Raw genomic sequence first — 26,561 nt, forward strand, 5'->3', positions numbered from 1 at the left:
AAAAATATTGTTTTATTCCTTTAAGTCTGTGAAATAGTGTCCAACAGTCCATGAGTCATGAAATGTGTACAAGAAAGAGATGTGTATAAGAGAGAGTGGTTACGTCCGTCCCTCAACGGTCACCCTCGAGGCATCGTTACCCATCGCTCCACAAAAGCCGAGGCCCTTGCAGAGCAAGGGGAACCACTACTTCAAGGTCTCAGAGCGAGTGACGTCACGGATCGAAATGCTACCAGCGCGCACCACCGCTAACTAGCTAGCCATTTCGCATCGGCTACATGTACATAAGCATGATCCTGCAATTTTCATTGCCTCTAATGCCCTCTTTTTGTGGTGAGATATCTGCCTCAAGCTTTACGTTTAAAGACATAGTTCAATATTTTGTTTATGCAAATATTTAGCCTAAGATAAATTAAGGTTGGATAAAACTGAAAGCTAAAATTATGGGGATACGATTTCTCTTGCTTTTTAGCAAGTGTACTTCCCCTTTCTGGAGTCTTATCATTCTCCTCAACGATATTGTGTTTTGTTGATATTCTTAACCATCGACTGAAATTGATTCCAGTGCTTCAAAAATCTGCGGGCCTAAAGTCAATTAAGAACTTACACTTTGTCAGAACATGGTGTGCTTCAGTGAGTTGGCCCAACTAATCACTTAAGCCTTCATAACATTATAGGAGTTTTTGGCAGCTGCATAGGCCTGGTGCCCATTTAGACACATAACCTCTTTTGATCTATCATAAGACAGAACTGTAATGAAATGAACAAGTGTCGTATAAGATTCATGACATCACTGGTTCTGCATGGGCAATCAAAAATATTCCACTTCTTGTGTGTACTTATGTCAATGAAAGGAACCTGAGCAGAACCCCTTGTGTTTCTACTGTCTTGTGTGAAAATGCTTTTTCTTAGCATCATTTTGGCATAGCGTGCTGGGACTAAACCCATTATAAGACACAGCAGTGAGTCCTCAGAACAAATGAGCTGTTTTTGTTCGCAGGGTTTTGTACGGTTTATTCACACCTCTTTGGGCATCAGGGTGACTCATCGTCTGCGTTGCAAATGGCACCCTATTACTTATGTAGTGCACTACTTTTTAACTTGAGACCTATGGGCCCTGGGCAAAAGTAGAGCACTACATAGTGAATAGGGTGGTATTTGCAACGCAGTCATTCTCTCTCAGTTTAGGCTCTACCCAAGAAAACATACTCCCTCCTCAGCAGGAGTAGTGAAGCATCTACCCCTGAGAAATTATGTTGCACAACACCTGTTACACCTATAGCATGACATTTATTTATTTATTTATTTTAACCTTTATTGAAATAACTAAGTCAGTTAAGAATAAATTCTTATTTACAATGACGGCCTACCCCGGCCAACCCTAACCCAGACATTGCTGGGCCAATTGTGCGCCGCCCTATGGGACTCCCAATCAAGGCCAGCCTGGAATCGAACCAAGGTCTGAAGTGTCTTAGACCGCTGCGCCACTCGGGAGCCCGTTACCTCACAGAATACAACACTTCCTTTTTCACCACTTTTTTCTACAAACAACAATATTCATGTTTTAGTAGTCATTCATGTGTCTGTCATTCTTCTAAGGATAGAATTGAATCGATTTTCCAGTTAACTTGAAGTACTAGTAGACTAGAGGAAGTGAAGTGGTCATACACTATACTAACTAGCTTGAATATTTCAAAGTGACATTTCAATGGGTGTGGTCATTTCTCTAGATATCCTCTATACCTGGACTATACGCCTGAATCAGTAAGAGAGTGACTCACGCACACACACACACCCTGCCAAGGCCAACGTAGATGCCTACTCCAAATGGCATGACGGGAACAACAGATCTTGGCTGTGACCACACATTACTGCTGTTACTTAGGCTTTCTTTCCATGACTGCACTGACGTCCTGGCACATCCTCTCAGACTGTGCTCACACACAACCCACAGCCGTCATAGCATCCCAAATGAAAAACACTACATCTTATACATGGACTGTTTCTGACTGACTGACTAAGAGCGAGTGAGTGAGTGTGTGTGTGTGTGTGTGTGTGCCTATGTGCATGTCTTTCTGCCTGCATGTGTGTGTGTTAGTGCCGATTAACTGTTTTCAGACTGCAGTGAAAGAAGTAGACTTTTTGATGTTGCTTCATAATCAGGGACTCTAAATCTTGCATCACTGTCATCTAGAAAAAACAGCAAAGGTGGTGGCAGAGGGGGGATTTTAGTAACATAATCTTCTCTTGGATCTTTAGAAAGATATTGTGCTGGACTAAGAAGAGTTAGAAACTTTGAACATTTTAATATTATATCAATTAAGATGCCATGACAACTCTCCATCAATAATCCATAATTAATTCTAATCACTGGGAGGGGGGAAATCACACAAACATCTACAGGTCATATGTAATCTATACACAAATCTACAATAACATAAATGCAACTTACTTAATTTACAGTCATTATCATTAGTTTTATGAAGGGCAAGGAATAAAACAGGGCTCCATTTGTTGAATATGAGATTCTTCAACCTCGTGTTATTTATTTGTGTATTCAGTGAATTTGGTTTGCATTAGAGAGTGTGTGCTTCGATGATGAGAGTGGTTGAGCGTCATTCTGAGCCATGCAAGCCATAATTACATAGCATCAAGTTGATGTTAAATGAACATCATAGGGTCTCCAGATTTCACTGCAGACATGGAATTCGGTGGTTTCTGACAATAAAAGCAATGCATTAACAAGTCTGGGGGCTGCATGCAATGTTTTTATTGGACACATTTGCAATCACCTTCACTAAAAAAATGTACCTCCACCTTACCCAACAACTAGACCCACTACAGTTTGCATATCGCCCCAACAGATCCACGGACGACACAATCGTCATTGCACGGCCCACTGCTCTATCCCACCTGGACAAGAGAAATACCTATGTAAGAATCCTGTCATCGACTACAGCTCAGCCTTCAACACCATAGTGCCCTCCAAGCTCATCACTAAGCTCAGGGCCCTGGGTCTGAACCCTCCCTGTGCAACTAGGTCCTGGACTTCCTGACGGGCTGACCCCAAGTGGTGAAGGTAGGCAACAACACCTCCGCCACGCTGATCCTCAATACAGGGGACCCTGTACTTCCTGTTCACCCATGGCTATGTGGCCACTCACATCCCCAACTCAATCATCAAGTTTGCTGATGACACATCAGTGGTAAGCCTGATTACCAACAATGACGAGACAGCCTACAGGGAGGAGGTAAGAGACCTGGTGGAGTGGTACCAGGAAAATAAATTCTCCCTCAAAGTCAACAAAACGAAGGAGCTGATCATGGACTACAGGAGACAGCAGAGAGAGCCCGCCCCCATCCACATTGACGGGGCCACAGTGGAGAGGGTCAAAAGCTTCAAATTCCTCAGCGTGCACATCACTGACGACCTGAAATGTTCCCTTCACACAGGACTCAACCACAGGAGGTTGAAGAAATTTGCCTTGGCCCATAAGACCTTCACAAACTTCTACAGAAGTTGAGAGCATCCTGTCGTGCTGTATCACCACCTGGTATGGCCATGGCACCGTTCGCAACTGCAGGTCTCTCCAGAGGGTGGTGCGTTCAGCCCAATGCATCATCAGGGGCACACTGCCTGCCCTCCAGGACATCTACAGCACCCGGTGTCACAGGAAGGCCAAGAAGATTATCAAGGACCTCAGCCACCCGAGCCACAACCTGTTCACCCAGCTACCATCCAGAAGGAGGAGACAGTACAAAGTACAGGTGCATCAAAGCTGGGACCAGCTTTTATCTCAAGAAGTTAAACAATGACCACTAGCCAGTCTCCGCCCAGTACCCTGCCCTGAACCTTAGTCAGTGTTAGTAGCCGGCCACCACGCAGTACTCTTCCCTGCACCTTAGAGACTACTTTGCCCTATATACATAGTCATTGAACACTGGTAACTTTAATAATGTTTCATACTGTTTACCCACTTTATATGTTTATACTGTAACTACTGCTGTACAAACTTTTCAATTCATATACTGTCCATACTGTCTACACACACCATTATATATACAGTCAAAAATGTTGTCACATCTACTCATTCCAGTGTTTTTCTTTATTTGTACTATTTACTACATTGTAGAATAATAGTGAAGACATCAACACTATGAAATAACACATATGGAATCATGTAGTAACCAAAAAAGTGGTACACAAATCAAAATATATTTTATATTTGAGATTCTTCAAAGTAGCCACCCTTTGCCTTGATGACAGCTTTGCACACTATTGACATTCTCTCAACCAGATTCCTGAGGTAGCCACCTGGAATGTATTTCAGTTAACAGGTGTGCCTTGTTAAAAGTTCATCCTTCTTAATGCGTTTGAGCCAATCAGTTGTGTTGTGACAGAACAGAAGATAGCTCTGCTTGGTAGAAAGACCAAGTCCATATTATGGCAAGAACAGCTCAAATAAGCAAAGAGAAACGACAGTTCATCATTACTTTAAGACATGAAGGTCAGTCAAAATGGAACACTTCAAGAACTTTGAAGGTTTCTTCAAGTGCAGTCGCAAAAACCGCTATGATGAAACTGGCTCTCATGAGGACCGCCACAGGAAAAAAAGACCCAGAGTTACCTATGCTGTAGAGGATAAGTTCATTAGAGTTACCAGCCTCAGAAATTACAGCCCAAATAAATGCTTCACAGAGTTCAAATAACTGGCATGTCTCAAAATCAACTGTTCAGAAGAGACTATGTGAATCAGGCTTTCCACTACTAAAGGACATCAATAATAATAAGAGACTTGCTTGGGCAAAGAAACATGAGCAATAGACATAAGATCAGTGGAAATCGGATGATCTTTGCATGTGTGGTTCCCACCGTGAAGCATGGAGGAGATGATGATGATGGTGCTTTGCTGGTGACACTGTCAGTGATTTATTTAGAATTCAAGGCACACTTAACCAGCATGGCTACCACAGCATTCTGCAGTGATACGCCATCCCATCTGGTTTGCGCTTAGTGGGATAATAATTTGTTTTTCAACAGGACAATGACCCCAAACACACCTCCAGGCTGTGTAAGGGCTATTTGACCAAGAAAGAGAGTGATGGAGAGCTGCATCAGATGACCTGACCTCCACAATCACCCAACCTCGACCCAGTTGGAATGGTTTGGGATGAGTTGGACTGCAGAGTGAAGGAAAAGCAGGAAACAAGTGCTCAGCATATGTGGGAACTTCTTCGAGACTGTTGGAAAAGCATTCCATGTGAAGCTGGTTGAGAGAATGCCAAGAGTGTGCAGAGCTGTCATATATTCCCAGTTTGAGGAATATAAAATATATTTTGATTTGTTTAACACTTTTTTGGTTACTATATGATTCCATGTGTGTTATTTCATAGTTTTGATGTCTTCACTATTATTCTACAATGAAGAAAGTGGTAAAAATTAAGAAAAACCCTGGAATGAGTAAGTGTATCCACACTTTTGACTGTACTGTATACATACAGTATATATATAGCAAACAAAAATTTAAAAAATATAAATGCAACATGTATATATATTCCAGACTCTGACATTACTGGTTCTGATATTTCTTAATTTTTAACTTTTGGATTATGTGTCTATTGTTTTATATTGTTAGCCACCACATGTCTATTCTGGCCAGGCTATGTTGTGATTGAGTCTAATCCACCTATAATCTAGACTCATTAGGTTTTCATCCATTAGTTGAACTCAGGGAAATATGTTTTCATGGTCTGTAACCTGGCCAATCTGTATTAGCCTATCAGTTTAAACACTTTTTAGGCCTAATGCGAAACTGAATGACTAATTTAGCATTTTCAAAGCCCCCTACAAATGAAAGAACAAACCGTTACAGTTTTTTTACCAAATTGTCCAATGATTGTATTTTCGAACAAGCTGGGTTAAATGGCAGATAAAGTAACTATTGCTCTTCCTGTAAAATGGTGTCACTTATCCTCCATCCACACAAATCAAGTTAATGATGTCCTCAGGCAGGTCCCAGGAACATCTCAAGCTCAAATCATTGATTACACTAAATAACATAATGAGTCACAGTAACAAATTGTTGAATTTGATTTGAGAGTCATAATATATTAGGGTGACCACATTTAAAATACCAACATGCAGAACAACAGGATGTTATTGTGGGACATTCGCTGGACAGTTTAGCCTATATTAATTCAAGTATTTGGCAGTTTTGGGCAGATTATACTTTTTGTGGACTATTCAGCTAACCATCCTAAAATCTCATACGAAATTAGGTGGTGTTTTCATGTTATGTTGAATGCTGATGAATCATTACATGATCTTCCAAGACTGATTCAATTAAATCAAATTGTATTTGTCACATGCGCCGAATACAACACTGGATCTTACCGTGAAATGCTTATGTACAAGCCCTTGAATATAACTTTCCTAACCGAGCACAATGCACCATTGTGAGATGTGGCGGATAACAATGTATACATTCATTGGTCATTTCAGAGGTTTAAAAAAACATGCCATGTAGGTTGGCCGGCAGCTCGATGTTCCAAGGTGGTAGCTAGCTACTGCCACACTGTGGTTATGCATGTCATTGCATCATGCACCCGTATTTAAAATGGGAAATGCAAGCAATATGTCAAAATGTCAAAAACGACATTAGTTCAAGTGAATGGTTTCTATTAAAGGTACAAAAAAGACTACCACATACTTATTCAAATGGATACGACACCTGCCAAGGTAACCTGCAATAATGAAATGTGTTTTTCTTCTATTTGTTCCTATGGCTAGAAGGGATACAGCTTTGGTCAAATTAAAGTCAAACGTTTTAGTTTTTTGAATTTTTGCTAACCTTAATCTAATCATCTCAACCTGCTATGTTATTTATCCTAACCTGACAGTGCTGCGTAAATTCTCCTGACCTGCTACGAAAATTCAAATCTGACATTAATTTGACAAAAGCTGGAGTCCTAGCCACGACGACGTTCACGTTACAACTGTTGCCAATCTTGCCGAGCCATCTTGTCACAAGAGGACCACAAATGAAATACGTCCTAGACTTTGCGTGTTTTCCTATATGATTTTACTAATGTGCATATGACATGGGTGTCTTTTTAAAGTTTTATGTTTGCTTGTTTTTCAAATGGTCGAATTAGATAAACCATCCTAAAACTAAACATCCTTGCCCACGACCAATGAGCATTGCCTTTTTCCTACTTCTTCCGCTGACGTGAGACGACTTTCAAATCTTTTGGCGGTTGACTGGCGTTTGATAACTTTTCTACATAATTCAACTGTTTACACGAATTAACATGGATTCAGCTATGGCAAACCTTCTTGTTGGGTTTCCAGTCAACATCCAAAGAAGCGACGGTAAGCTGTGTAGCTAACTTTTTTTTTATTATAACGCTACCTGTTTTATTTGACTAGGAAATACATATTGAGACCTAACGTTGGCAAGGTTTCTTTTTCAAATGTGCCCTGCAATACAAAACGTTACATTAAGGTGGTTAGCTAGCGTTAGTAAGTTAGATTCGCCTCCCACATGATTTCGCTTCTTAGTTAGCAAACATTAACGTAGGTTATGCATTTGGCTGTTATTTGTTATATTAGCTACAGTAGCCAACCTTTCTGTTGTTGTTGCGTAAGTCAGTTACTGTACAGGTGAATGAGTTGAACTCAGCTAACGTTAACGCGTTAGCCGAATTTAGTCAACACAACGTTATCTGCGAATAGCTAACGTCGTTACCTGTGTGGTTGTTGATTTACAGTAACTAGCTAATAGTCTGTCATTATTCCAGGTACCTACTGACTTTAAATAATTAGCTATTGTAGTTACAAAGAAACAATATGGCTAAATACTTTAGTAAATTTTGCTAGGTACAGTATTTGACTTAGCTAACGTTAGTTGGATAGGATAATGACGCCATCCGTTGATTGTTTGTTTTAATAGTATAACGTTAGTTAGCTAACGTAGAAATGGGTGACTACCGTTACAGTGTAGTAGCTAACGCTGGTCCAGGCAGGGCATTGTACTTTGATTAACTGACTAAACTCTACGGTGAAGGAAGTTTCTAATGAACTCCACCAACTTCTTCCCCCGTGTAGTTTAGTCGGCTAGGCATTGGTGTGAACTTGCTAACAGGTGGTGTAAAGTGACTGATGGCTGAATGTGTTTTATAGGGCGAGTGCATACTGCAAACATCAAAACGGTTGATTCCACAACATCTATTGTAAAAGTTGAATGGTTTGAGAAATCTGTATGCAGGGGAAAGGAGGTAAGTGGTTCAAGAGTGCCTTGTCTATGTTACAGAGAACAATAAACTTAAAGTGCTTTTAATCTTGACTGATGCATTTTTGGGACCATATCAACAGTGGACTAATGAACAAAATACAAACATGTTTCTTTGAGTGAAATATCCCCTTTTATACTAGTTTGAGTGACATGAAATACGTTTGGATTCATGTAAGAGCTCTGGAAGACAATAAATAGTTGGATCTAGCTACGCTATGTGCTGCAACTTTTTAAATAAACTGATGTTTGTTGACATACTGCTGCTATTCCTGTCATTTAGCTCGAAATGAATGAATTATGGTCCCTGAATGAAGCGCTTTTTGAGCACATGAAATCCGCTACTACACCTGCTCCCCCAGAGAAGGTAAGCATACTCTAGGGGTGGGCCTAGGAGCTTGAGGTTCAAAGTGTATTACATTTGAAAGTTGATGGTCCTAAAGTCAGGAACAATGTTGCTTACGTGTGTGATTTTTATTTTCTCCAGAAATATGAAAGCCGTCTCCGTTCATCCAGGATCCCTGCTCCTTCCAATCGTAAGTGACTTGTCTTGAGAAGTTATTATGTTAAGTTAGAACACGTTTTTTTTTGTGGATACTGTGGATTCAGCAAAAAAAGTTTAGTTTATGAAAATCTGTTAATTTAGGAAATCTGTTCAAGTATTGCCATGATTAAAAAAAGATGTGATTGTGTTATCAAGGTATGAAATTATTGTTATTTTCAAATACATTTTTGGTTTTCGTTGCGGACAATTTGCAGTGAACTAATCACTGTAATTATGTTCCGGCACCCCACCATTCGCCCTGACAAAAATCAGCCTGCGGCTGAATCTAGTTTGCCTACCCCTGTCTTAAGTGTTTCTTTCAGTGGTGTGTGTGAAAGATGGTTAATTATGGATATTTCCTTTATATGGTTCTGCTCAAGTGGGTCCTCTTGAGAAGACAGGTTTGCATGCAATGCATGTTCCTCTCTAACCAAATCATATGCTAAATCGCTTTATGAGATGGAATCCCATATAGGGCTGTTTTCCTCAGTTATACCTTGATTTGAAGATAATCACATATTGGCCTGTATCTTCAGGTGCATAATAACTTTAATCAATGGTACACAATACATTTACACACTTTGTGTTTAGTGGAACTGCCCTTGTAGTGGGACAGTAGGTAATCTGTACATATATAATTGATGAACTATTTGGTATGTGATGGCTACCAATCATGTACAGAGAAGACCTATACCATACTGTTTACAACTAGAATTCCATTTTGTGACAATAGGTTCCAAAATGTCTTTGTTCCGTATTATATCAGCCTACTGTGGTTGAAACTATATAGACATACACTGAGTATACAAAACATAAAGAACAGCTCCATGAGACTTACCAGGTGAAAGCTATGATGCCTTATTGATGTCACCTGTTAAATCCACTTCAATCAGTGTAGATGAAGGGGAGGAGACCAGTTAAAGAAGGATTTCTAAGCTTTGATATAATTGAGACATGGATTGTGCATGTGTGCCATTCAGAGGGTGAATGGCCAAGACGAAATATTTAAACTGGGTATGGTAATAGGTGCCAGGCGCCCCAGTTTGTGTCAAGAACTGCAATACTGCTGGGTTTTTCAAGAATGGTCCACCACCCGAAGGGTATCCAGCCAACTTGACACAACTGTGGGAAGCATTTGAGTCAACATGGGACAGCATCCCTGCGGAATGCTTTCAACACCTTGTAGAGTCCATGCCCCAATGAATTGAGGCTGTTCTGAGGGCAACAGGTGGGGTGCAACTTAATATTAGGAAGGTGTTCCTGATGTTTGGTATACTCAGTGTATTTGTACTGTAAAGTGACCCTAAGCAGTTTTGTTAAGGGTACTAGCACTCTTTCTAGTTCAATGCATTCCACAGAGGGCCGAGTCTGCCGGTTTTTACCTTTCAATTAAGACCTCGACCACCAGGTGAGGTTGTTTTAGGATCCCCATTGTAAGAGTAGCTGCTGCTTTCGCGTGTCCACATGAAATATGACTTAATAAGAACCTTATTAGACAAGAACAGCTCAAGTACAGAACTACATACATGTAAAAATGGCACACATTGTCTACATATCCATACCTACATACTATCTAGGGAGAGGCATTGTGCCATGAGGTATTTTGTCATTTAATTTTTTAAATTTATAAACAAGGTTTGCTGTTCATTTGAGCAATATGAGGAAGTACAGTTCCCGCTCAGCCCAGTCAAAACTGTTCGCTGCTCTGGCCCCCCAATGGTGGAACAAACTCCCTCACGACGCCAGGACAGCGGAGTCAATCACCACCTTCCGGAGACACCTGAAACCCCACCTCTTTAAGGAATACCTAGGATAGGATAAAGTAATCCTTCTCACCCCCCTAAAAGATTTAGATGCACTATTGTAAAGTGGCTGTTCCACTGGATGTCATAAGGTGAAAGCACCAATTTGTAAGTCGCTCTGGATAAGAGCGTCTGCTAAATGACTTAAATGTAATGTAAATGTGAGATGGGAGTTCCCTGCAATAATGTCTCTATATAATACTGTACGCTTTCTTGAATTTGTTCTGGATTTGGGGACTGAAAAGACCCCTGGTGGTATGTCTGGTGGGGTAAGTGTGCTTGCCAGAGCTGTGTATAAGTTCCCTGTAAACAATTTTGAATTTTCCACATGTTTCTTATATAAAGAAGTGATGCAGTCACACTCTTCAACTCTTAGCCAAGAGAAACTGGCCTGCATAGTATTTATATTAGCCTTCTGATTACAATGAAGAGCAAGACGTGCCACTCTGTTCTGGGCTAGCTGCAGCTTAACTAGGTATTTTCTTTTCACCACATGACTGGACAATAATCAAGATAAGACAACTAGAGCCTGCAGGACTTGCTTTTTGAATTGTGTCAAAGTCGAGACGTCTCCACATCTTTACAACCATTGAATGTATATATTTTGACCATGACAGTTTAAAAGGTAACACAGTCATTTGAAAATAAAACACAAAGTAATTGACATGGCATTCCTGATTCGCCCAGCTAAAATTGAACACATTGAGAATTAGTAGTGGAAAAGGAGCTGGCCAGCTGTTTACTAGGCCTACATTGAAATCATGATATTTATATGGTTTATTGTCTAGTGCAGTGGTGGAAAAAGTACTCAATCGTCATACTTGAGTAAAAGTAAAGATACCTTTTAAGGAGCTGACTTTTTTTCTCTTTTTTTTCCTTCAAATTTTGCCTAAAATTACATACCCAAATCCTAAAACAATTTTTCTGTTCTGCTAGGCAGTCAAAATGTAACAAGTACCTTTGGGTGTCTGGGATATTGTACGGAGTAAAATGTACATTTTCTTTTGCAATGTTGTGAAGTAAAAGTTGTCAAAAATATAAATGGTAAAGTACAGATGCCCCAAAAACTACTTTAGTACTTTCAAGTATTTTTACTTAAGTACTTTACACAACTGGCCTAGTGTTGGGATCAGAAGAATGATGAACGAGTTATTAATCATACAAAAGACTACTCAATACAACTGTAGTCGTTAAGGTGTTAGGCTAACTATACTCTTCTACTCAGTTCCACTTCCTAGAAAGTCCATACGGCAGACATGCTTGTTCCGGGCCCCTGCTCCAGTCTCTGAACCTGCTAAGACTAAACAAGACTTCCTGTCTTCAGAATATCCACCCTCTGTCCTCAAAGCTTCTGGTTGGGGTTGCTTCTCATTTTGTGCTTTCTGATTTCTTGCCTATCCCTTATATGCTGCCCCCAGATCTGTTTGTGCTCTTGCCAACTCCATTGCTGTCATTGTTTAGTGACAGGGAGTTGGCATGACACAAACCGACTGGCGCTCAGGCTATATTTCTTACTTTCATTCAAATAATGAATTCCATTACCCTCAATTTTTTCCCCCTCTGTGTCTTCTTGATATTCAACATACTTCATTTTCCAGGTGTGCCCAACCGAGTGGGGAAGAGGAACGATCAGAGACAGACTGTTGTCCTGCCGCCAGTCAACGAGACCAAGAGTGTCTTAGTCACCTCAAGTGAGCTTTAGGAACTTTGAGTCACATCACTGTTTATCGCTCTGGACATGTATTCATAAATAGTCTTATAGGAGTGCTGATCTATGATTAGTTTTGCCTTAGAGATCACAATTAAAAATACATTAAATTGCCTGGGGGGCATGATTCTAGACTCTGTGATGCCCTGCTATCTTCGTGAGCATCATTCATCACATTTGATAGCTTCTCTTTCAGACAAACGGAGATCTGTGGTACCCACAGACATGAGCAAACCAGTGAACAAAAGATTGTCCCATGCAGTCAAGAGTTCTGACATGGTGCCCAAGAAGGGAAAGGTATGAGACATTGTATAATGTTTACATGGTACTATTGTCCTGTGGAAATGAGCTTTTGTGAAGATGCAGACCATTAGGTCTATAGCTAACTTGCCGTCAATTCCCCCAATTAGGTTCTATTGGAGATGCACCGACATTACATTTTTTACTGATATCTGAAACTTTTCTTGACAAAAAAAACAAGGTACTGATTTTTTATATATATATATTTTTTTTTATAACAAAAATTAGTGGCTTTTTAAGCATTCTAGTACGTTAGAGTTAAAACACATGGACACTGAGGTCTACGGCACTGCAAGAGGGGTCACTACAGTCCCTGGTTCGAATCCAGGCTGTATCACACCCGGCCATGATTGGCCCAGTGTCCTCCGTAAATAAGAATTTGTTATTAACTGACTTGCCTAGTTAAATAAAGGTTACACACACACCACACTGACAAAAAAGTTATTTTGTTGGCATTTACATATTTCCCCATTACCAGTAAAACATCATCAAAACCTATTTTTCACTTACTTGCTGTGCTGTTTCATTGTTCAGTCGTTTCATTCTCAACCAACAACTAATGCTAGTCAAAAAAAGAAAAGCTAGCTAGCTCATGGATGCAAACAATCTTCCTCAAACATAGCAAAACGACCATCTGTTTCAGTAGCGATAGCTAGCTAGCTAACTATTTAGTTAGGTATCATCTAAAATAACCCTAATTTATAAGATTTCTTATTTGATTAATGGTGGTCAGACCCCATCTATGTGAAGCTACCCACAATAAGAATTAACCACAATGTGGACATTGCGTTTAGCCTTCTAAATAAAAGTATGTCAGACAGTGATGCAAAATTAATACAAGTATAATTATGCCATAATTGAATAAATCATGCTAAACGAGGTTGGAATGTTGTATAAAATCAACAAAAGATCAATTGTTAATTTGACAAATCTGAAATCACGCTGGATGTATTATACTTTGGAATTGCATTGGGGGCATACTTATTTTACTGTACAGCCTTATCTATGGATTGTGGATCAATGACATTTAAAAAAAAATATATATATATTTAACAAGGCGAGTCAGTTAAGCACTAATTCTTATTTACGGTGACGGCCTAGGAACAGTGGGTTAACTGCCTTGTTCAGGGGCAGCACGACCGTTCTTTACCTTGTCAGCTCGTGGATTCGATTTTGCAACCATTCGGTTACTGGCACAAAGCTCTAACCACTAGACCGCCTGCCGCCCACTGGGGTATTATACTTTTGAATTGTATTGGGGGCATTCTTATTTCACTGTAAAGCCTTACCTATGGATTGTGGATCATTGACATGGGGTATCAGTCTACTCAGTGACACCCAGAGAACATTAGCATCGTAGCTCTTATTGCGGGACTCTGAAACCACTGTGAATGGAGACACATTTATTGTCAACCTATGTGTATTGAACACTATTCCAGAGGAAAAACAATACTGTATGGATGTTTTGGAGTCTGTTAACTCTGAGGAGGACGTTGGGAACAAACATATTAGATATTGAGTAGACTGTTACCCCATTTCATTAATCCCCAATCCTTAGGTAAAGCTGTACAGTGCAATATAAATGTCAACACACACAATAGGCTGACTGGGAGGTGATTTCACACAGTCACAGTCCCGCGATAAGAGCTACAAAGCTAATATTTGTGTAAACTCTTCACATTTGTGCTCTGTGGGTGTCACTGAGTAGACTGATACCCCATGTCAATGAGGTATCACAGGTATATCATTGCTTCACATTTAAACCTTGTTTAACATTATCTAGTCTAAATATGGCATGATTCCACCAATTGTAACCTTCTGCATCACTTTCAAATAGGTACTTTTTTTTATTTTGAAGGCAAACTGCAAACTACACTATTGTGCCTAATCCTTATTGTGGCTAGCTACACAACACGGTCTGGTTGAGCCTCACTGGGTTAAGTAGCTGGCTAGCTATATATTTTCATGAACTGAAGTTCAATTTCAATAGGCAAACAACAAGTGGCTACCTAGCTAATACTTACTCACAAGGATTCCTAAATCATTGCTAAGAATAATGAAAATGACAGTTTTAAATGGTCATTGTTTTCAGGCTGGTTGTATTGGTGCTAGCTAGATACCCCAGAAGTTGTGGTCGAGCAAATAATGCTTTATTACCAACAGTGTTGTAAACGCATCATTTGTGGCCAGTATTTGCTTGTTTGCAGGCTTTCTTTGTACAGCTTTGACAGTGCTACTGATAGTAGTGGTGGCGCTTGGCTTGCTGGTGCAAATTCAGAACACAACATTCAATAATAGAACTGTGTTATTTGACGTGTATATTTTTGATACACAGACTCAAACGGCATTCCATATGGCGTGAAACTAATAGCAGTGACGCTATTACTGTGCAACTCCGGTAGGACAACATCTGGAATAATAGCACACTTGGTAGTCGAATCAATTTTTATTTGTCACATACACATGGTTAGCAGATGTTAATGCGAGTGTAGCGAAATGCTTGTGCTTCTAGTTCCGACAGATATTACTGCACTAACAGCCCCTGAAAACTACCTAATACACACAAATCTAAAGGGGTGAATGAAAATATGTATATGGATGGCCGAGCTGCATTAGCAAGTGCAATAGATGGTATAAAATACAGTATATACATGTGATATGAGTCATTTTAAGATATGTAAACATGATTGAAGTGGCATTGTATAAAGTGACTAGTGATCCATTTATTAAAGTGGCCAGTGATTGAGTCTCAATATAGGCGGCAGTCTCTGAGTTAGTGATTGCTGTTTAGTAGTCTGATGGCCTTGAGATAGAAGCTGTTCTTCAGTCTCTCGGTTCCAGCTTTGATGCACCTGTACTGACCTCCCCTTCTGGATGGTAGCGGTGTGAACAGGCAGTGGCTCGGGTAGTTGTTGTCCTGGATCTTTTTGCCTTCCTGTGACATCGGGTGCTGTAGGTGCCGTGCTTCTACACATGCATTGCTTGCTGTTTGGGGATTTAGGCCGGGTTTCTGTACAGGGCTATATAAATAAATTTGATTTGATTTTGATTCATGGAGGGCAGGTAGTTTGCCCCCGGTGTGCAGACTGCACAACTCGGTCTCTGGAGAGCCCTGTGGTTGAGGGCGGTGCAGTTGCCATACCAGGCTGTGATACAGCCTGACAGGATGCTCTCGAATGTGCTATAAAAGTTTCAGGGTTTTGGGTGACAAGCCAAATTTCTTCAGCCTTCTGAGGTTGAAGAGGTGCTGTTGCGCGTTCTTCACCACACTGTCTGTGTGGGTGGACCATTTCAGTTTGTCTGTGACGTGTATGCCGAGGAACTTAACTTTCCACCTTCTCCCCTGCTGTTCTTTCGATGTGGATAGGGGGGTGCTCGCTCTGCTGTTTCCTGAAGTCCATAATCCTCTCCTTTTAGTTTTGACGTTGAGCGAGAGGTTGTTTTCCTGACACCACACTCACCACCTCCCTCCTAGTGTGTACCGGTGCTGGACCAGTCGCGAAAGCCAATATCACTCACGACCGAGAACGGTTGATTGTCAACGGCAATGAATTCCATTATTTTGGTTAATGGATTTCGCCTTTGAGTTGTCTCTCTTAAATGTTCTTACTCTTTCAAATGACTGTTGGACTTGTTGACTGCTCGATGCACACATCAAACATTGTGGGCTAGGTTAGCAAAGCTGTGTTGCACGTGTAACGCAACATTTTACGTGGCGACATTACGTCATATGCCTACATTAAATAGGTATGCACAGCTTTGACATCGGTTTTCCACATCGGTGTTAAACTAGTGAAAGCATTTACTAAAATATTTTGAAATACTACAGACCCACCAGTTTATCACTTCTCTTATACATGTAGTTCTGCTTCCTGTAGTTTGGTGACACAAACCGACCGAACAAGCAGTTTTACCAGATGATTGAAGACTTCAGAGAGACCTTGGAAGTATTTCCTTTAAGTCCATCGGATACGGTAAGATGAAGAACAAGTGTTGAAATGTGGAAGGTAATTTATAATTATTGCTTATATTAGAGAATGTATCTTAAATAATTATTTTTGGTCAACAGGTTGAAGCTCATAGAATTTGTGTGTGTGTTCGCAAGCGTCCCCTCAACAATAAAGGTATGCTTAATGAACGTTTTAACTCACTCCTTGTATCATCACCCTGCATCTTTGGTCCATTCTAATGTTGAGTGTTTATGTGTGATATTCTTAGAGGTGACCAAGAAAGAAATTGATGTGGTGACTATCCCTGGAAATGGAACGCTGCTTGTTCATGAACCCAAGCAGAAAGTGGACCTGACCAAATACCTGGACAACCAGGTCTTCCATTTTGACTACTCCTTTGATGAGTCATCCACCAATGACTTAGTGTACAGGTATTCACTTTTGTTTTCTAAACAATATTATCTTCAGTTTATTTTACAATTATTTGCCGATTTCAAAACGTTCTGTTCAAATACCGTTTGCGTGCATGTTCTCTTTATGAAGTTTGTTGGGTGTATCAACATTACTTGTTTTTGCAAGACAACCACATACTTGTATTTCTTAATGATAGGTTTACCGCCAAGCCTCTTGTCCAGACCATCTTTGACGGAGGAATGGCAACTTGTTTTGCTTACGGCCAAACTGGAAGTGGTAAAACTCACGTAAGTCTTTCCCTTTACCTGTCAGGTTGACACTATAGCAGTTTTCTCTCATGTAAAATTTGTACCCATCTTTTACCCTATTCAGACAATGGGAGGAGACTTTTCAGGGAAGAGCCAGAACAGTTCCAAAGGGATCTATGCCTTGGCAGGTAAATTATTTATATTTTATATCAGCATCAACATTACAATATTGGCTTAGTTATCCTTTTTAATTGTTTTCTGGAAATATTTTGATAGATATATTTGAGGTCACTACTAAAGAATAGATCTTTCCACCTCACATTTTAGAATTTATGTATGTAAATGTTATACATGACCTTTACTTAGGCCATCCTTCCATGATGTCTTACAGTGTCTTGTAACTCCTTGTTCCTCTTACTTGTTGCTTAGCTCAGGATGTGTTCACCCTTCTGAAGCAGAGGAGATATTCCAGTCAGGACCTGTGCCCCTATGTGACCTTTTTTGAGATCTACAATGGCAAGGTGAGAAGGAAGAGCTCGTAGTGCTCCTCAAGCAGCTTGGGGATTTGATTTTGTTGTTGGTGGAGAATCCATCATGATTAGAACAAAAGTTTAGACTAATTTTAGGTATGACTAAGGCTGTGTATCCCAAATGGCAACCTATATAGTGAACTACTTTTGACCAGAGCACTACTAACACACTTGGCTTCGCATATGCAGGTGTTTGATCTGCTGAACAAGAAGGCCACGCTGCGAGTGCTAGAGGATGAGAAACAACAGGTCCAGGTGGTCGGCCTGCAGGAGATGTACGTGTCGTGTGCAGAAGACGTCATCAAGATGATTGAGATGGGCAGTGCTTGCAGGTACATATGTTGTTTTGACTCCACCCGGAGTGTGTTCAGTGAGGTGAAACATTCAAAATGTTAGATATACATGGAATGAATAGAGCTGACAGGATTCTCTATTCTTCTTGACGCACAATCATATCTTGTCAACACTGCACATTTCCACCTGAATGTTCTGGAACATTGCGCCCTCCTGAACAGACCCCTGGTTTTCCCTCTCCCTGTCTAGCATGTGTGTTGTCTTCTGTTCCTGTTTTGTAGTTTGACAAATATGAATATCTCATCCAACTTTAGCATACTAAAGCCCTATAGAGTCCTTCAGGATGCAACTTATTTTAAAATGTAAGCAACTAAAGTAGTGATTTATTTGTGACGATGATTTGCTGCATCTTTCGCAGGACGTCCGGCCAGACGTCCGCCAACGCCAACTCGTCTCGCTCCCACGCCATCCTGCAGGTGATCCTGCGGAGGAGGAACCAGCTGCACGGGAAGTTCTCCCTGGTGGACCTGGCGGGGAACGAGAGGGGCACAGACGTCAGCAGCAACGACAGACAGACCCTGGCAGAGACGGCCGAGATCAACCGCAGCCTGCTGGCTCTCAAGGTGAATACAACTACTCTACTATTACAACTACTAGCCCGCTGTCCTTCTATTTTTCACTCTTTAGAAATCCTTTTACCTGGGGTGTATTCATTCGTGTACACACCGTAGCAAAATGTTTGCAACAGAAAATGGGAGCAGGTGTTTCTAATTGGACATGTTCAGTTAGTCCCTCTTGCAGTCTTCTGTTTTGTGCCTAGTGAATATGATCATATAGCAGGTATGAACCACCTGTATATACAGCAAAAGCCCTCATAAATGTGTAGGCAATGTCAAGATTATTAATGTAACTATCTTGTGACGTCAAAATAACTTTAAACATTTTTTTTGTATGATTTGAGAATATACACTGAGCAGCTTATTCTGCAAGAGTTACATTTAGAAAGAAACCCAAGTTTAGAGCTGTGAGCTGCAGCTCCTCACTCATTCTAAGCCAGGGCTTTCCAAACTTTTTGGGCCCGCAACCCCATTTTATTTATATCTCAATCAAAGAATGTATAATAATTTTAAAGTTGGGGCTATTATTCTATTACAAATCAGTCTGACAGTATTTTTGACAGTACTTCAATCTGAAGGAGGTATGGTTTGAAGTGACTGAAATGCATCAGAAAGGTATTGGGATTGTCAGGCAATAATGTGTAGAAAATATATATTTTTTTTTTGACCTTGTCTGATTTAGTGCCTGGTCTTGTCCACTCTGTTCTAATGAATCCTTTGGGTTGTGGGCATTGTGGAAGGAAAAAGCAGACTCCTACATGTTCCTGAGAGTTGTGTCTTTCAGTGGTGGGGGGTCATAATACTTTGTAGTTTAAGCGGGTTCAAAGGATAGAGCCAATCACTCTGTTTATTACAACCGCATCTAGTGGCTACCAGAGGTTACTGATGTAACCCTGGTTCTATGGACAGAGCTTTATTTTATTTTTAAAATTTCAGTTTCTCTTGTGGGGGGTTGTGACCCCTAGTTTGCAAAATGCTGGTTTAAACCCTACTTTCTCCCTCCTCTCCCTGTAGGAATGTATTCGCTCCTTGGGGATGGACAGCCAACACATACCCTTCAGGATGAGCAAGCTGACACAGGTGCTCCGAGACTCCTTCATCGGAGAGAACTCCAGGACATGCATGGTAAAGGCTTGGTGACTCCTCTTTGGGCTTTAGCTCTAGAGGCACAATCTTAAAAATGGCTTATTAACTACTGATGTAGTTATGGTTATGGGAGTCAGGAGGAGAACGGGGAGCAGGTAGCTGACTAGTGGTGTCTATTCACAGCCGTCTCATCTGGGGGTACAAGCTATTGGCCAGTCTTACACATTTTGCCATGATGTTCCTATACTGTGCATCTAAGTGATGGGAACAGGCCGTTGCTGGGGTCCCTGATTTATCTTTTTGGTCCCCCCCCCATGGTGTTGCAGGTGTCCCAAGGGTGCGTTCACTTGAGCACACCACCCTCTGTAGGACCTTGCAGTGTGATGCAGCCCGACAGTATGCTCTCGATGGTGCTCCTGTAGAACACTGCGAGGGACCATGGAGACAGGCCACATTTTTTTTCAGCATCCTGAGATTGTAGAGTCTTGCCTTTACCACGGTGTCTGTGGTTTGACCATTTCAGCTTCTCAGGTGTCAAGTTCCTCGGTGTACACATTTTTGACAGTCTCCATGGTGGCTCCATTGATGAGGAAGGGGGCGTGCCTAGCCTTGTTTCTCTTGTCCACAATCGACTCCTGTTTATTTTTCTGATGTTGAGATATTGTTTACCTGGCACCACGCTTTCAGAGTACTCACATCCTCCCTGTAGGCAGTCTTGTCACTGTTGGTAATCAGGCCTACTACTGTCGTGTCGTCATCAAATGTGATGGAGTTGGAACTGTGTGAGGCCACTCAGTCGTGAGGGGACTGAGGTCGCACCTTGTGGCACCCCCGTGTTAAGGATCAGTGTCGAAGAGAGAATGTTGACTACCTTCACCACCTGGGAGTGGTACGTCAGGAAGTCCAGGACCCAGTTGCATAGGTAGGAGTTCTGTCTCAGGGCCGTGAGCTTTGTGGTAAACTTAAAGGGCACTATGGTATTTAATGCTGAGCTGTAGTCAATGAACAGAATCCTCACATAGGCATTCCTTTTGTCCAGGTGGGTTAGGGCAGTGTGCAGTGCAATGGCATTTGCATTGTCAGTGAATCTGTCGGGTGGTTGGCGAATTGGGGAGGGAAGAGGTGACGTGGTCTTTTTATCTAGTCTCTTGAAGCACTTCATGATGGAAGTGAGTGCTACGCGTTGCTAGTCATTCAGTTACTTTCCCTTTCTTGGGCACGGGGATGATAGTGGACGTCTTGAAGCAGGTGGGGATAGCGGCCTGAGTTGGAGAGATTGAAAAGGCCCGAAAACACAACAGCCAGCTAGTCTGAAAATGCTCTGAGGGTGCGGATAGGGATGCTGGCAGCCTTGCGAGGGTTAACACGTTTGAATGACTTACACATCCTCTGTGGAGACCGTAAATATGTAGCCCTCGTTGTCCTCAGGCACTCTCCTTGTCGTCTTAGTCATCATTGTGCTGAAAGCGTGGGGAAACGGGTGTTTTGCTCGTCCGGTAGGGTGGCGTTGGTGTCCGTGACGTAGCTGGCTTTCTTTTTGTAGTCTGTGATCGTTAGGAGCCCCTGCCACATACGACTCGTGTCCGACCCGCTGAATCGCTCCTCCACTTTGTTCCTGTAACTTAATATCGGCTATAATGTTTTCTTATGTTCCAGATTGCTATGGTGTCTCCTGGAATGGCCTCATGCGATTACACTCTAAACACACTACGCTATGCAGACAGGTACACTCAAACCCATGAATGGATAGTAAGTATCTTGTTATTGATTTTCAGTGGTAATTGTTTCTTATGTATTTTGTTCCTTGTCATAGAGCAAAGGAACTGAATGGGACATCCAGGGTGAATGATGCTGATCTTCCCAAGAAGATTGATGAGATGGAAGTGGAGAACAGCTCATCAGAGGAGGTAAGATCAAAATCCCTTGGCTTTGATAAAGTAGTACTTTTTGGTCCACCAGCCACTGGCAGGTAAATTAAAACATCGACTCACCACTCAATAAAATGCAACTAAAATTACACCTACAAAACACAAACTGATGAGGATGCTTTGTAATGTTTCTAAAAAAAAATGTATTACTACTAAGAAGTAATGTTGTGTATTGTTTTCATTTTAATATTTTTTTGTGAAAAATATCAAAGATGAGAACTGTTCACCTGCTCCTTTAAGGTTGGGAGGTTACCATGCTTAGTCATGTTTGTGCCTGTGAGATTGTCTGATTAGGAGCAGCGTTGTCTTCTCTTCCCTAGCAGTTGAAACTCGCATTGAAAAACAACCTCGCTTGTGAACAAAACAATTTAAATAGCCAGGAAACACAATACAAAGTCTCAGTTCAGTAGACTTTAATTTCAAGTAAGTTTTCAGCTTTTATGCCTCTGCGCAGCTCTTAACGTGCTCACGGCCCCCAGGCAGTGTTGCAGTGCGAGGTGGGATAGGCTATAGGATGTGTGATTTTATTTGATCAGCTATGACACAAACGGCAGATATACTTTGAATACAGCTACTGCAGCATTTATTTGACTATAATTGTAATCCTACTTAACTGTTTTTATTCACAAAAGTGAGTGAAGTGCTCACACAGTAGAGCCCTGACCACCTTACCCACCAATGCCAAATTTGACCTGCACTTTGCAGTGGCGTTTGTTAATTTTAGACCCTGACTAGGAAGTGGGGTGCAATTTCAGATGCATCCCGTTTAGTTGCTTGTCACAAAAAAAATGTACTTTTTAAAGAGATGATACTAGATACTTCCTTTTCTTCAGTCTGACATAGTATCACGTGGACATTAGACAGTGATGTGTTCAAGAATATTAACTCCCAGTCATGTTTGCAGGACTCCATTGTGCCCATGACCGACATGTATGAGGCCATCTCCCAGGTGTCTGAGCTGGAGGAGTTAGTGCATGAGGAGTTGACGGTATACCTATCTTTTTTCTCACCTCGTCTTTAAAGGGAAATTACACAATTGTTCTACTTCATATTCATCATCTCCAGCACCACGCCAACATCAAAGTATGTGAAAATGGTGCATTTCTATGTTTTGTAGTAAAAAAATATGTTTTTCCAATGTCATCACTGGTGTGCATCGTATGATTTTAACCAATTGAGAGTAGGTATTGTTGGGTGTCTGAGCTGTGTGCTAGTAGTTTAAACAGACAGCTCGGTACATTCAGCGTGTCAACACCTCTTACAAAAACAAGTTGTGATGAAGTCAATCTCTCTTCCACTTTGAGCCATGAGAGATTGACATGCATGTCATTAATGTTAGCTCTCTGTGTAATTTTAAGGGCCAGCTATGCTACCAAGTTCTGAGCCAACTGCAATTTTCCCAAGTCCCTCTTTGTGGCACCTGGCACCACACGACTGAACAGTAGTCCAGGTGCTACAAAACTAGGGCCTGTAGGACCTGCCTTTTTGATAGTGTCGTTAAGGCAGAGCAGCGCTTTATTATGGACAGACTTCTTCCAATCTTAATTACTGTTGTATCAATATGTTTTGACTAGGACCGTTTACAATCCAGGGTTACTCCAAGCAGTGTAGTCAACTCAATTTCCACATGATTTTTAGTTTTGGAAATATTTAGGACTAACTTATTCCTTGCTACCCATTCTGAAACTAACTGCAGCTCTAAGTGTTGCAGTCATTTCAGTTGCTGTAGTAGCTGACGCGTTTAGTGTTGAGTCATTCGCATGCATAGATACACTTGCTTTACTCGTTAGTTAAGATTGAAACATTAAGGGGCCTAAACAGCTAAGGGGCCTAAACAGCTACCCTGGAGATTTCCTGATTTATGTTTGAGGCTTCCCTTAAAGAACACCCTCTGTGTTCTGTTAGACAAGTAACTCTTTATCCACATTATAGCAGGGGATGTAAAGCCATAACACATGTTTTTCCAGCAGCAGACTATGATCAGTAAGCTGCACTGAAGCCAATCAGTCATTTGTGTAAGTGCTGTGCTTGTTGAATGTCCTTCCCTATACGCGTGCTGAAAGTCTGTCAATTGGTTACTGTGAAATAGCATTGTATCTGGTCAAAGGGTTAGTAACCGGCTGATTGGTCATCTATTTGAGCCAGTAAAGGGGGCTTTTACTATTCTTGGGTAGGGGAATGACTTTTGCTTCCCTCCAGGCCTGATGGCAAACACTTTGTAGTAGGCTTAAATTGAAGATGTGGCAATATCATCCTCTTATCCTCAGTAATTTTTCATCCAGTGAGTTTTGTGACCAATGAGCCATTTGATTCAATGAATGATGGAATGGAGTTTGCCTTTAACAAAAATAAAAATTAATGTCATTCTAAGGTGCTCCAAAGCTTTTCACTATCATTCTTCTACATAATTTATTTTCGCTTCATAGTATAGTTTTTAATTTAGTTACATGATTTCTTAATTTGCAGTACATTTGCCAATCAGTTGGGCTGTCAGTTATTTGCCATACCTTTTGCCTCATCCCTCTCAACTATACAGTTTTTTTTATTTTTTATTCCTCATCAATCGATTTAACAGATTTCAGTCATTTTCTTAATGGGTGCGTGCTTATTAGTAACTGGAATCGGCAATTTCATAAATGTCAAGTTCAGTGTGTTTGCTTCTCATTACACACCACAGACCAGCAAATATTCTTTACATCTACATATGAATCACAACAAAACTTCTTGTATGACCTCTTATACACTACATTAGGCACAACCTTTGGAACTTTGGTTTTCCTAGATATGGCTACTATATTGTGATCACTACATCCACGGATTTGGATACTGCTTTAAAGCAAATTGCTGCAGCATTAGTAAAAATGTGATCAATACATGTTGATGATTTCATTCCTGTGTTTTTAAATACCCTGTTAGGTTGACTGACAACCTGAACCAGGTTGCAGGCACTGGTTACAGTTTGAATTTTTTTCTTGAGTGGGCGGCTTTAAACATTCTGAACCTATAACTGCACCAATTTTGGCTTGAATTGAAATATAATCAAAGATTTGACACATCAAATGACTTTGTATTGCATGAGTAAGTTCCATATGTCTTTTGTTTTCTTATGTGTTGTCCAGAGGGCCAGTGATTTTCTCAAGCCAATGGAGATGCCATCATATGACATTGAGGCTGGGGTGACAGATATTGTGGACTACGCAAGAAAATTACTGGGTATGTGAATGTGTTGAGTAATCAGTTACTTTTCTAGTTCCATTTGCCTAACCTGATATCTAAAGCCAATGTTGATCTCAAGTGTGCCCTCTAGATGTTCTAACTTTGTGGCCTTGGCTTACTCTTGACAGACACAGTCCTGGCATTGCAATATGCCATTGATGGAGAGCGACTGGCAAGGATGACACCCAAATCAGGCTATTGCTGAGAGGGACAGCCCCTCGACTTGTTCACTTGGAAATATGGTGCTATTAAAAGTACCGTTGAGTTGTGAATGTTTTATCATGCAGTTACTATTGTGCAAGGGTTCAATTGGACATAAATTCATTTCCACTAACTTGAATTAATAGCAAAATAAATAAAACATTACCTCTAACATTAAACCCACTACATACCATAGATGTCCATGAAAGAATGTTAACAATTCATGTTTTCAATGTATTTGTATACAAAATGGAAATTTGTCCAGTTATAAAATGATTTGATTAAAGTTTTTTTAATGAATTCTATTGATATGTCATCCTTAAGGTAATGTTATTTTGTTGCATTTACCAACCAAACATTTGCCTGATGCTTGTGTTCCAATGTTTATTTTGTTTAAGTAGTTTAAATGTGTTTCCCTGTGTTTGTACACATGCTCTACCCCAGAGCTGCATTCTAGCCCCATGACATCAACAGAGGCAGCTGGAGGGTGACCCATGCACCTCTGCCTAGCACTCAGTGCGGGGGCTTTTTGCCCCTTTTCTCCTTCTTGACCCCAAACCTCCACTATACACAAGTTCATCTTGTGTATACACACACCCTGCAAGCAAAAGTTGATACATAACAAATCAAAGCCCTAATAAACAGCTCACACTGAACAATTTTCCCGAAAGGATAAAAATAAACAAATTCTGCCTGCAACTGGGTGGCCCTACTGCATGGTGTGAGGCCTTGTAGTCAGCACAACTGTTTCCTATGAGCACAACCCCAGCCCCCATCTCACTGGGTGGTATTCTCCTCCCTTCTCCCAAACCAACCCTCCCCCAACCAGCAGTCTGTCTGCTCATTTTCACAGGCAAGCGCAATGCGAAACACTTTCCTATGGCCTTGTATACCACAAACGTAAACTTTTCTTTGAACTCGGCATCTCAATAATGGTTAACAAGAGCACATCGGTTTTTGGTTATTCTTTCCTTATTCGTGATGAAATGCTCTGCTTCTTGAGTTGTTTTTTTTGTTGATAGAAAATAATTTGTTACCCAGACCGCACGTAAACCACGGCTCATGGCCATATCTATTATCAGCCTCATTCTTGATGTCCATCTAGTGTTGTGTTGCAACACTACACTAGTTTCAGAATTTAATTTCCCTTTTTTTTTTGGCCCTTTTCATCTGCTTACCTCGGTTATTTGGGAGCTCCCTTTTTACTATAAAATAGAGATCAGAAACAGCACTCCAACAGTGTGATTGGTACTTTCCTATAGTGATAAGTGTAGTAGGTTTTATGAAGGCACATTTATTCAGTTATACACCTGCCTAATATTGAGTTGTCGTCCCCACCCCGTTTCCCTTAGAACAGCTTCAATTTGTCTGGGCATGGACTCTACAAGGTGTCAAGCGTTCCACATGGATGCTGGCTCATATTGACTCCAAT

The 26,561-nt window shown here is 40.9% G+C and overlaps 1 protein-coding gene across 2 annotated transcripts; it reads left to right on the top strand.

The window, feature by feature from the left end:
- Nucleotides 1-6,996: 6,996 nt before the first annotated feature.
- On the top strand, nucleotides 6,997-25,429 carry LOC115103089 (kinesin-like protein KIF2C). 2 transcript variants are annotated; one of them, XM_029623713.1, is made up of 21 exons: nucleotides 6,997-7,372; nucleotides 8,183-8,277; nucleotides 8,575-8,658; nucleotides 8,779-8,827; nucleotides 11,863-11,991; nucleotides 12,236-12,328; nucleotides 12,530-12,642; nucleotides 16,524-16,619; nucleotides 16,715-16,769; nucleotides 16,864-17,026; nucleotides 17,206-17,296; nucleotides 17,382-17,445; nucleotides 17,687-17,778; nucleotides 17,977-18,119; nucleotides 18,500-18,704; nucleotides 19,713-19,823; nucleotides 21,441-21,508; nucleotides 21,598-21,691; nucleotides 22,617-22,700; nucleotides 24,832-24,925; nucleotides 25,057-25,429. In XM_029623713.1, the coding sequence occupies exons 1-21, from the start codon at nucleotides 7,312-7,314 to the stop codon at nucleotides 25,131-25,133; spliced, it is 2,061 nt and encodes a 686-aa protein (XP_029479573.1). In that variant the 5' UTR covers nucleotides 6,997-7,311; the 3' UTR covers nucleotides 25,134-25,429. The 2 variants fall into 2 exon arrangements, with proteins under 2 accessions (XP_029479573.1, XP_029479574.1); XM_029623714.2 differs by having other exon boundaries at nucleotides 6,999-7,372; nucleotides 12,542-12,642.
- Nucleotides 25,430-26,561: the final 1,132 nt, after the last annotated feature.

The sequence above is a fragment of the Oncorhynchus nerka genome, linkage group LG20 (assembly GCF_034236695.1).
Source record: "Oncorhynchus nerka isolate Pitt River linkage group LG20, Oner_Uvic_2.0, whole genome shotgun sequence".
Classification (NCBI taxonomy): domain Eukaryota; kingdom Metazoa; phylum Chordata; class Actinopteri; order Salmoniformes; family Salmonidae; genus Oncorhynchus; species Oncorhynchus nerka.